The sequence below is a fragment of the Physeter macrocephalus genome, chromosome 2 (genome assembly GCF_002837175.3).
Source record: "Physeter macrocephalus isolate SW-GA chromosome 2, ASM283717v5, whole genome shotgun sequence".
Lineage (NCBI taxonomy): Eukaryota > Metazoa > Chordata > Mammalia > Artiodactyla > Physeteridae > Physeter > Physeter macrocephalus.
In genome coordinates this window covers 63,720,979-63,733,950 of record NC_041215.1, presented here as the reverse complement: position 1 = coordinate 63,733,950, position 12,972 = coordinate 63,720,979, and the positions used below count along the sequence as shown (strand labels likewise).

The following is a 12,972-nucleotide window of genomic DNA, read 5'->3' as shown; positions in this document are numbered from 1 at the left end:
TGTAAGTATTATCACTGAAGGAGTTAACTTTGCTTTGTTAACAACACAGATTTGCTTTAAACACTGACATTTGTTAAAAGCTTTTGGCTTCTTTCTCAACATAAACTTACAGCAACAAAATAACTTTTTCCTGTTAGATAATGGAACTTGGACTCAACTTTGGCTTGTCTCTGAATATCATGAACAGGGCTCCTTATATGACTATTTGAATAGAAACACAGTGACAGTGGCTGGAATGATCAAACTGGCACTTTCAATAGCTAGTGGTCTGGCCCACCTTCATATGGAGATTGTTGGTACACAAGGTATGTATTTTCTTTCTAATTTTTTTTCTCCTTGAATATGAGGATAGAAACACTAAGTTGCATTTTAGTGTTCAGCTGTGTTTTAGTTTATTACAAACAATTATCAAATGTAAAGAAACCCTAAAGGTATTTTATAAAGCTGAAGGTTTTGTCATGATATAGCCAACTCTCATCTACATACTTGTCATTTTGCATACTATCCATAATAATATTTTTATTCCTAGTGGCTCTGTCTTTGCTATTTACCTTATGTACCTGAGAGATCTTGCTTTGGTGGCAAATGCTGTATTTTCAGAGAATACAAATGATTTAACTGTTTACCTTTGATAATGAAAATAATTCGAAAGAGTTATTCTGACCTTAAAAAAATACTTATATATCATGTACTTGAACTCCAAATAATACACACTGTCTCGTCTGTTTATTGAGTTAATAGAGAATTGGCTCTAGAAAGTCAGTCTAGTCACTGTAGTGCTTCTCAGATTTGGATTCATGATCCCTTTAAACTCTTAAAGATTATTGAGGACCCCAAAAGTTTGTATATGTGGGTTATATCTATTAATATTTATTATATTAGAAACTAAAATTGAGAAATTTTAAAGTATTTATTAATTTACTTAAAGTATAATAATTAACCAAATAAATATTAAAATAAATAACATAATTTTTAAAAGTTACATAATTTTTGTAGTACAAAAGCCCATCTAGCTAAAATAATGCCATTTTATACTTTTGCAAATCTCCTTAATATCTGGGTTTTCATACCTGTTCTTCATTCAGTCTGTCCCAGTATGTTGTTTTTGGTTGAAGTATGTGAAGAAAATGTGACATCACACAGATATGTAGTTGGAAAAGAGCCTTAAGGACCCCCAGGGATCTTTGGGCCACATTTGAGAACTGCCGGTGTAGGGTGGTAGAAGTTTGAAACTTGTTTTCTAAGAGAATATTTGCTATGTCCTTATGTGGACGTAGCAATGCTAATACTTTCCCTACTTATTCAGCAAATATTTACTAGTGGTTACTAAATGTCACCTAGTGTTCTAAGCATTGGAGGCATGGTGATGAGTAAGACATAGCCACTGCCCTTATGTAGCCTACAGTCTAGTTGGGAGGGACAGATAATGCATATGAATGAGTAAGATAATTTAGATAGTGATAAGGGCTATGAAGAAGGCAAAATGGGATAGTCTGATGGAGAATGACTTGGAATGTAGAATGGGGGTCAGGGAAGACCTTTCTTAGAAGATAACATTTGAGCCAAGTCTTCAAGATGACTCCTTTCAGAGAGGTTCGATCTCCAGTAATGAAAAAAGTGAATATGTTTACCTTATGCTTCATAGGTAAACCTGCTATTGCTCATCGAGATATAAAATCAAAGAATATCTTAGTGAAAAAATGTGAAACTTGTGCCATAGCAGACTTAGGGTTGGCTGTGAAGCATGATTCAATACTGAACACTATTGACATACCTCAGAATCCTAAAGTAGGAACCAAAAGGTAAGATAACTTACTTTGGTAGCATACTGAGACTTATGACTGCCCCATAAACATGAATGCCTGGGATATGTGTATAGGGAGGTGGGTGGCAAATCCAAAGTGGGAAACCATTAGGCCCAAGAAAGCAAGAAGTCTTCTCTGGGTCACCGAGAAATCAGTGGCACAATGGTTATAAAGCAGGAAGAGTTGGCATTTGGTCTTATAGAAAATAGCTACTTGTGTGGGGAGTCCAGTGGAAAGGAATGGTGGAAGTGATGGTGATATATTATTTTTAGTGTGCCACATCTGAGAATAGTTTTCCTACAGAGAGGAGGAAAAAAATGTTAGCAGTATATAGCTCCTCCAAAGCCTTTATATCAATACTTCGTAAATGAACTGAAACTCAGGGCTAGTTCTATACATTCAGGTCCTAACAACAGATATAGAATCAATACACTGAACTAGATAGGTGAGGGACTCTATATAATATTCTCTCAATATTTAAAAATATTATGTAACATATTTACCTATAGTTGTACTTATCCTTAAGTCTCCCCAGTTGATGTGTATTAAGGTAATATGAGTTTGGATACAATTCCCACTTTCAAGGAACAGAATCTCTGAAAGTTAAGAACAAGCATGATTTATATAGAGCATACCACACGTATGTCAGGACAGGCCCATTAGTAATGGGATTCCTGGTGTTTTCCTATTATAGCCAGACTGTGGCCATATGGCCAGCATACTTCTGTTTCCTTTCATTTGAATTTCAGGATCTGTGCTACTTTGGCATAATTCCAGGTTTCTTGACCTTGAAATCAGAAATAACCAAAACACTTTCCTGGAGTTGTTAAAGGCCCTTGAGAGTAGAGAATTTCTAAGCTGGTATAGTTAGCCTACAAGCCATATTTGAGATTCCAGGCCAGTCCCTCTGAGTCCTTTACTTTGTTCCCTGGGAGACTTTAATGGGGCCCCAGAAACACTTCAGGACAGTTTATTCAGACTGGGCAGCCCTAAGGGACCTCTTCTGTTTCCCTTTAAAAAGCAAGTTTTAACTTGTCTGTCAGGGAAGCCTGGGATGCTGGATTCCTTCAGAGAGTCTGAAGCTTTTAAAAGATTGGGGAGAGTGTTGCATCCTCACCTCAATATTCTGAGAAATCCTCAAAATATCCCTAAGACAGCTAGTCTCAGTCAGGTCCCAGGGACTGTAGAATTTTTGATTTAGTCCTGTTCAAGCAAGGCTGTAATTTTATTGGAGCCAATATATAATATGAATATATGTCTTGGAGCCAATGTATAATAACATTGTTCATTCAGAGCAGGTATTTGTGGAATGATGCTGAGCACTGTGTTGGAGTACTGGGCCCACCATGATGAATAGAACATACTCCTTGCCCTCAAGGAGCTTTCTTGAACTACTGGAAATTGAGTTCCATCTTTCCTATTGAGTGCTTTCCAAGTATTTGGCTCCTGGCCTACAGGCTTTAACACTAGGATGATCTCTAGTTCTATTTAAAATGTTTAAAAAATTATCATTCAATAACTGTATTATTTAATTTTATTCTATTATAGTGGCTCAGATCAACCTGTAAATTTGACGTAAACTGCCTTAACATATTGTATATCAGGATTTATTAACATTGTGTTTTACTGGACTGCTGTAAAATCATACACAGAATCTGAAGTGTGCATGTTTTTGAAGGTACATGGCTCCTGAAATGCTTGATGATACAATAAATGTGAATATCTTCGAGTCCTTCAAACGAGCTGACATCTATTCTGTTGGTCTGGTTTACTGGGAAATAGCCCGGAGGTGTTCAGTTGGAGGTAAGATTTTGGAAATATTCTTTGTGTCTGCCTTTCCTTGATGCTCTAATTCAATGCACTATATTGAATCGTTTCTAAATATTTAAGAGATTACCTTTTGGTGATATCTTTCCAGTGGCAAAAGTGGAGCATTTTGAACAGAATGGAGATTTTAGGTTGTGATTACCGCTTAGTTCTCCTGATAATTCTGATTTCCATAATAATACTTTGCAAAGCACTTGAAAATTTTCTTCTTTGAGCTGTATTCCTATTTTATATCCGAAATTAAACCCAAGGAAGCTAAATGACTTGCCAAGGCTGCAGGACTTAAATTGAAGTCTTCTGGTTCTCAGGCTTTTCTTGTTCATTTCTTTCCTGTGATAATGTATGTGTGGGGATTAAAGTGGAGGGCAGAGGTAAGCAAAGACTAACTTCCTGACTCTACTGCTCCGAGCAGTTTAGAGATTAATAATGAGAGGAAGAATTTGGGAAGATGAAACCCTGTAAACGCAGTCTGATGAAGTTGTTTCATCAGTGGAGAAAAGTTAAATCCTGGTAAAAATGATTTAGATTTTTCAGTTTCAAGTGAGACAGACTTAGTCCTAAACCTTGGTTTAGCAACTTCCTGAATGTCTGACTTTAGGTGAGTTATATGGTCTCACTTTCCTCATCTGTAAAATGAAGATAATAAAACTGACCTCTTGGGCTTTAAGGATTTAATGGACTAATTCAATTAATTCATGTGAAGCTTTTTGTATAGAGCCTGCTCATAGTAAACATTCAATGAAAGAACTGTCATTATTAAACCACTGTCAGTTTTTGCATTTTGTATTGAGATCATTTTGCCTTACATCAATCTCATTTTTTAAAAAAATGAAAAGCTTAAAAGTTTAAAATTGTATTTGAATGAGAAAACATGCTTTCCCCCTTTTATTCCTAGGTTAGATAATAAAATATTCAGGAAGATGAAACTATTCATAGAAGCAATAGACTTAGAGTGGTGCAGAAACAGAACATGGACACTGGAATCCCCAAGCCTGGGATCGAGTTCCAGATCTGCCACTTACTAGCTATGTGACCTTGAGAAAATTCATGACACTCTTTGTGCCTCAGTTTCCTGATTCTGTAAAAATGCGATAACATGGTACTTTCTTTAGTCAGTGCTTTTGAGGAATAATAAGTTAAAACATGTAAAGGGCTTAGGAAGGTGCTTGGTAAATAGCAAGTTTCAAACATGTTATTATTTTTTAAAATTTCATACTGATATTTGTCTAGATTTGCTTTTAGATTTTTGTCCTTAAATTTTCTTCAACAGTTGAAAGAGTAATTTAGTTAACATGATTTGAATTTCGTTTTCTAAATTATGCCAATCTTAAATATTTAAATTAAAAGAACTACAGTTTAATTCAATTGATTCTGTAAGGAAATTCTTGAACTCAAGTAACATTCTGATAATTAAAGTCAAATCTTTGTCTATTATTTGAGACTCTTTAAATATTAACCTTCACGCTGAACTGTTCATCTTCAAATACCTTTGGCCATTTCTCTGGAACATTCTCAGATGTAGTAGCTGTAAAATCCAAATGTAAAAAACTGAGCTCTTAAAAGATTGCCTAACAATTTTCAAAAAGAGAAAGCTATTGTGTTTTGAAAAGGAGAAATATACTTCATTCATGGAGAAATATACGTCATTCAGAGATCAGTGAGGCTTGCTATAAATTTTGTATCACACAATGGCATTTTATATAAATCAAAATTTACATAATTTTCATAATATAAAATTATATATTTATAATTATTAAGTTATGTAAATGTAACATATTTTATATAAAATATATGTATAATGTATAATTATATAAAATTATATATTTTGTACAGTAATTACATATACTTTTGTCTCATATAACTTATTTAATTATCAAAATTATATAAATTTTCATAGTATAAAATTTCATAAACTTATATAACTATTCAACTTAGTGCTTTAAACTTATATCTTTGGTTTTACAATGATACATAATTTTAATAAGCCTGATTTTCCAGTTTTCCAGGGTACCACTGTGCCTAGAAAACTTAATTGGTATTATTTTGAAGTAAACATCTTTGTTTATTATTCACACTGGGAAATTTATTACACAACTTTTTTATAGGAATTGTTGAGGAGTACCAGTTGCCTTATTATGACATGGTGCCTTCAGATCCCTCAATAGAGGAAATGAGGAAGGTTGTCTGTGACCAGAAGTTCCGACCAAGTATTCCGAACCAGTGGCAAAGCTGTGAAGTAAGGCTATGTTCTTATGTATATATTTCTCATTATAATTTTGAGGTAAGTATCAGGGTGGATTTTCAGAGACCATAGTCCTTCTCTTTATCTAGGCATCCAATTCATTTCATGTATGTAGGTATATGTCTTCATATAAGCTTCAGAAGGATTTTATTCCCTTTAGCTGTCAGTATCATAAGGCTAAGTTATGTGGCAGGAACAACCTTGACATCCAGTGACTTCACACAAGACTTTATTTCTTGCTATGCCAAGTCCCCTATAGGTTAGGCAACTTTCATTGGAATCTGTGCTCCCTGTGGTGATTCAGTAATCCAGGTGACTTTGATCTTGCGATGCTGCTATCTCAACACATAGTTTCCAGAGGTCTAGATCAGGAGAAGAGAGGAGCTGGAGGGTCACACACTGGCTCTCTAATACTTTGGCTCAAGTGACACATTTCATTTCCACTCATGGTTCATAGACCAGAATGAGTCACACAGTCCCTTCCAGCTGGAAGGGAGCTGGGAATGTCGGGAACACAGGCATATTCGGTGGGTAGTCAATGTGTGTGCTACACAGAGTATTACAATTTCAGTCATCCTTAGAGTCAATAAATTATTCCTAATCCCTAACTTGCTGAAGTTTGAGTTTATTCTCTTCCATCAGAAAAGCTTCCCCATGGCAGGGACCATTGTTGTTTATCTCCTCATCTTGAACCACACATGTAGTGACCATCATAGAGCAGACATATTGCAATGCTTGTTCTGCCTGTGTGAAGAGAGAGACTTCTCTAGATCCCACAGGAAGTAGAAGGGAAGGTGGAGGAAAGACTATAAATCATCTAACTAGTTCCACAACTATTTTAATGCTTTAATCTCCCCCATCCCAATTATGACTGTTTGTCTTCTGCCATATTTAAATGTAATGCTTGAGGCGAGTTTTTAGGTGACATCTTTTAGTTTTGGCTCTGTCATATGTCATATCTTATACGGTTACTTTTTTCCTCATTTTTTCTCTCCTTCATGTTTCACTCAACTCGTTTCCTATTTAAGGCAAGATTTATGTCCTGTTATTTCTATTTTGTGTAGATAGCTTACCTATATACTTATTTTAGAAGCAGAATTTGAGGCATTTATAAGCAAATTGAAATTAAATTAAAATTTTTTCTGATATTAACCATTTCATGCATGTGAGAGGATATTAACATATATGTAAAGTTATATGTAAAGATAATAGAATTCATGACCAAGTTTAAAAAATAGAACACTTCCAATATCTTTGAAGATTCCTCACCCCTCTGAGAGGCTACTATTATAACTAATCATTTTATTATTGCTTTGCTTTTCTTTAAAATTTAGCCATACATATATATATGTATATATATGTACATGTATATGGCTAACTTTTATTTGTGAAATATATTAATGACACTTACTATAGATATTCTTCTTAATTTTTTTTTTACTTTACCTTATATATGTATAGCTATAATCTGTTTATTTTCATATCTGTGTAGTTTTCCCTTGTATGGATATAGCACAATTTCTTTTTTTCACTCTACTGTTGATTGTCAGATGTGTGATTTTTAGTTTCTTTTTAAACAATACTGCTGTGTGTGTGTGTGTGTGTGTGTGTGTAAAAATTATTTCTTTAGGGTATAAAACTATAGATTCTTTTGGGGTACCTACATAGATGATCATATCCCCAAATAATGAGTCCGGGGACTCATACCTTTCTTATTGAAGTTTCTAGGACTTCCAGTATAATGTTGTGTGAAAGTTATGATAGTTTTGCCCCTTAAAACTTTGCATGTCTTACCTTTGACACCTTTTTTATATTAGTTTTGTTTTTTATTGTTTGTTTTGGGGTTTTTGTTTTCTTTTTAAAATTTTCTTTGTTTTTTTCTTCTGATTCTGTGAAAAATGCCACTTGTTTGTTTTGTTTTGTTTTAAATATACTTTTGCTTTTTACTTATGTTTAGACTTTTCTCTTTGCTTTTTAAAATGTACTTTATTTTTTAACTATTTTTTATCATTTAATTCTAGCATCTAATGTTTTGATAGGTTTGATTTTCCTGTTTGTTGTTTTGACTAACTCTTGCTTATGATACTTTATTTCCTCATCTTCTTGTGAATTTTCACTATGAGCTCAGGCTTACTGCAACATTTTAAGGCTAAGGTTTGATTTTTTCTTTACCAAGATCAAAGATTTAGACAATTTTCTTCACAAAGTTCCTTCTAAGACCAATTCATCCTTACCGTCTGGACTTTGTAAATGTCTTGATCTGACACCTTCTGTGTGCTTTGGGCTGTATTTCCTGTCTTTCACACATGGTCCATCAATTCTGAAATTCTAGACTGTGAGATCAGCAGATGCCATCAGAGCAGCGCCTTGCTTCAGTGATTTCTTATACCTCTCTGGAATCATGCATTCTCATTGTTTTCCCCTCTGAGTATTTATCTTATTTATTTACCAGTTCACTTATACTGATTTTTTTTAATTCAACATTTTTGATATTAGTATTTAGATCATTATTTTATTGTGGCATAATTTACATATGATAAAATGAATAAATCTTAGTATATAGTTTAATGACTTAAAAAAAAAGTATATGTGTGTACTTACCATCCAGAGCAACGCAGGGAATTTCCAACCCATCCCTTATCCATTTTTGTCTTTCATGTCCTTTCTTAGAATGTTTTAAAAGATAGTCATTCTACCATATTCCCAGAATTTTCAATTAAAAGAGGATTAATAGCCTCCCTCTATAGGATTAATATCTGTGTTTTGACAGGATTTTTAAAAATATTTTAATTCCACTACAAAGATTTTAAAGAAAGTTTATGTATTCTGAAAACCCAAGGGCAGAAATTGTTAGCTTTTTTATACATAACATATATAATTTCTTAATTGAAAGCATGTTATTTTCATGCAGCTTGAAGGAAGAGGAAAATTTTCATAAAATGCATAAAAAGATTAATTATGTTTCAAAGATTATTGATCATCTCAAGAAGATAAAGCTATTCAATTGATTTCACTTACTCTAGAAGGATGTTGTGTAAGGTGGCCATATTCTCTTTCCTAAAATTACATTCAACAGAGTAGGTGGAAGACAAATAAACAACTAATCACTAAACAGAAAAGACTAAAACAAATGAAACTGGTCCATCATTTCACATTATGCTAATCAAGCATGACCTTAAAAATGATAGTGTAATTCCATAAACCAAAATGCCACTGAGCAAAGGCTCCTTATCATCTCCTATATCTACCTTCAAGGTCCACAAATGATGGCTTCAAATCATCTAGCAGATCAGTGGGCCCTGTGCCTCTGCCTGAAGCCAGAGGAGATCACCTGGCCCCTTTCTGAGAGGAGACACCCGGCTTAACTGAGAGGAGACACCCTGGTCTCCCTAGGAGAGGAGGTGCCCTGGTCTCTGTTTGAGGGGACACAGCCTGGGCTCTGTCTGAGGGGAGAGCCATGGTCTTTCTATGCTAGAAGTTGACCTGGTCTCTGTCTGAGGGGAGAAACTTTTTTCTCTGTTTGAGGGGAGAGCCTGGCCTTTTTCTGAGAGAAGTCACCTTGGTCTCTGTCCATGGCGAGACACTCTGGTCCCTCTCAGGGGAGATGCCTTAGTCCGTGTCTGAGGGGAGATAGTCTGGTCCCTTTCTGAGAGGAAACGTCCTTGTCCTGGTCTGAGGGTAGATGTCCTGGTCTCAGAGAAGAGACACTCTAGTCTTTTTCTGAGAGAAGTCACCTTGGTCTCTTTCTGTGGGGAGATGCTCTGGTCCCTCTGAGGGGAGATGCCCTGGTCTCTGTCAGTGGGGAAATACCCTGGTCCCTTTCTGAGAGAAGTCACCCTGGTCTCTGAGAGGAGACGCTCTGGTCTTTTTCTGAGAGAAGTCACCCTGGTCTCTGTCTGGGAGGAGAAGCCACGGTCCTTGCCTGAGGGTTGATGCCCTGGTCCGCGTCTGAGGGGAGATGCTCTGGTCCCTTTTTGTCTGGAAACGCCCTGGTCCTTGTCTGAGTGGAGATGCCCTGGTCCCTTTCAGAGGGGAGACGCCCTGGTCTTTGTCTGTGGGGAGATGCCCTGTTCCTTGTCTTAGGGGAGACACTCTTGACAGGATTTTTGAAGTGATTTGGCCCTGATCTCCTTCTCATATTGATTTAAGTTTACTATTTCTGTATCAGAGCTTAGCATCGATTCCTGTGTTTGTGGTTTTTCTTCTCTCGTACTGTGTTTTGTGCTAAAGACTTTGGTATTTTCTCTCTTAAAGGCACTCCGAGTTATGGGGAGAATAATGCGCGAGTGTTGGTATGCCAATGGGGCAGCCCGCCTAACCGCCCTTCGGATTAAGAAGACTATTTCTCAACTTTGTGTCAAAGAAGACTGCAAAGCCTGATGATGAGAATTGTGTTAAAAAGAAACCTCTCACATCTTTCTTTCTCATTTTTCCTTTTTATGTGAATTTTTTGGCCTTTGTTTTGTCATCGTTGCTGTTGTTCTACCTCAAAGATAATGCAGTGCAGTATTTAAGTGCCCAAAGGCACCATGAAAAAATAACTAAAGTCAAGTATGGGCTGGAGTTGACTTCATCCACTCCCCATGTTGTCTTTAATTTTATTTTGAAAAGCAACACATCAACTCATCTTTTTATTTAAGAAACATATTACAAAAGTGTAAAATAAGCTATATGAAATAATGAAAGTTATTAAGGTTTTATTTTACTTGAATCAGGAGCACATGAATGAATAGAAAAGAAAATATAAAAGCCCATTGTTTTTTCCTGAGATGAAAACACGTTTATTAAAAATGTGGACTGGAGGATGTTATATCTAAACAAAACTTTAGATCATATAATCTGTGGTTTTCTCTTTAAACAGGATCTTTTAAAAATTAAATATTGCTCTGAACTTTAGGATACAAAACGTAAAAATAGTGCAGCTCAGGTGGAAGATCGAAGGGAGATCAGATCACTTCCTTGGTTTCTCCTTCCCTTTTCTCCTCTTCATAATCCACCACCACAGCGGCCCCTGAGGCAAACAGTTGGAAAGTCACTAAGGTTGTTGCTTTCTCTTATTTTCAAATGAGACACCTGGCACCTTGAGACATTGAGAGATGTCCCAAAGTCACATAGCTAGTGATAGAGCTGGCACTAGGTCCAAATCTTATGATAATCCACATGGTAGTTAGCTAGCTTCCTACTTTCCCTTTAATTCCTATAGTATTTTTTCTCCCTATGGAGAAACAACATGTCTCATGATGGAATTTGTGGTTTAGTCAAACGGAAGATAAATTATTTTGCAGAATCATAATTGATCTGTATGAATTCTCAGGACAATATCCACTGACATTTTCCTCATAGAAATTCCATAGTCACCCTATTTGTTAGATGAGTTTTAATGTTCTCTGAATACTTCCAGACATTAATCAGTCATAAGGTCATAAATTGTCAGAGATGTTTTTAAGATGTATTGCAGAGGTCCCTACTACTTTTGTACATATACATTTAGAAAGAGAAGAACAGAAAAGGAAGAGGCTACTAGGGGATATTTTGAGGAAAAATTAAGAAAACTCTTAAATGAAATATGGTAACTAAACCCAAGCCAGGGTTATCAGTAAAGAGATATTCCCTTACCCTTTCAAAATGAGCAATGGGTACAGAAGGCTCGTGATAATTTTGCTTCTGTTCTATTTCCTGTGGAGGCAAAAGTGATGCATTCTGAATAATACTTGGAACATTAAATATTTCCTTCAAATCTATAATTCTGCTTTGGTGAAGAAAGATTTAACATGGTATTGTTGATTGTTCTAAAACATTGTTTCCTAAACTCTGTTCCTTAGAATGCTCTTCTGAGATGATCAAAGACCAAAAGTGTTCTCTGATAGATTTTTAGAAAGTGATACCGCATATTAGTATATTATGTGCTTTGAGGAGTCTAGCAGTACAAAAATGTTACTTGAATTTCTTTAAACTGGATTTTCCAAATTATTTGACCAATGGAACTCTTTTATAAAACACAGGGGAAACCTTTTACTAGCCCACATTTTAGTTTCTACAAAGCATGACTTGGGTAACAGTGTTCTAAAGGATATACCTGTGTATTATCACATAGAGCACAATCTAGTGATTACACTTCATTCCACTATGGAAATGTGTTACTAAACCCATCTTCATTTGACTAGGATGAGATAGCAAAGGCAAAAATCTGACAGCTGTGGTTTACATATACCTTCATTCTCATTCATGCAATTATCCATTCATTAAAAAATGTGGGGCACTGCATATCTTCCTTGCCACAATTTTGGGTTCAACAGGGAAATTAAAAGGTGGATAGGTTCTGCCCTCAGGGATTTTAAAGTCTAATTTGGGAATGGAAACAGGGATGTGGGTGTGTAGGGGAAGTAAATTGACAAATGTGAGGATGTCTTGAATTCTATATGACTGTGGGTTTCAAAAATTGCTCTCAATTTGCAACACATTTAGAAAGTATCTTTATTGGTTATTCAAGACCATCTAAATTATGTAATCAATTTTTTAAAGTGCATATGGGAAGGAATTCTAAAAAGAGCTTCTGTGAAGGAGTAATCTTGCTTGTGCTTGTTACCTTGGTTTCTCATAGATTGTTTCTGCATATATGAGAATGAAATTATTATTTACTATGATTGTACTATAGTTTCATAAAAACGAGTAATATTTCATCTTTTATTCACATATGATGGGTGAATATACTTATTTAATTTTTGAGAGAAGGTGTTTGATAATCTCCATTTTCCTTGACATTATGTTTTATAATCTATTTGAAGGTGTCCAAATATAATTCCATATTTTTATTGAGTCAACTTCTACTCTAGAGAAATCTGTACATTTTGAGATATTTTTCTTGTTTTTGTGTTTGTTAACTATAACTCCTAAATGAATAGTCTTATATTTCAATTTCCAAATGCATTTTTGAAGAAAGAGGGTAGGTTAACATAAATTATAAGAAAAAGTTAAAAGTTCTAATTTTTCCTTAACTTTCAGAATGATTATAAATAGAAAATGCTCATTTACAGAAATATGATACAGTTTAGAGCATTAGGCAAATTTACTGTATATAACCTATGCTGTTATACTTTA

General features: G+C 35.1%; 1 protein-coding gene across 3 annotated transcripts in view; it reads left to right on the top strand.

The window, feature by feature from the left end:
• Positions 1-10,254, top strand: part of ACVR1C (activin A receptor type 1C) — an 81,763-nt gene extending 71,509 nt beyond the window's left edge. For all 3 annotated transcript variants that reach the window (XM_024122278.1, XM_007103999.3, XM_007103998.3), the window contains 5 exons: positions 138-305; positions 1,646-1,802; positions 3,484-3,608; positions 5,738-5,868; positions 10,129-10,254. In XM_024122278.1, the coding sequence (XP_023978046.1) occupies positions 138-305; positions 1,646-1,802; positions 3,484-3,608; positions 5,738-5,868; positions 10,129-10,254 (707 nt within the window). The remainder of the gene's footprint in view (positions 1-137; positions 306-1,645; positions 1,803-3,483; positions 3,609-5,737; positions 5,869-10,128) is intronic.
• Positions 10,255-12,972: the final 2,718 nt, after the last annotated feature.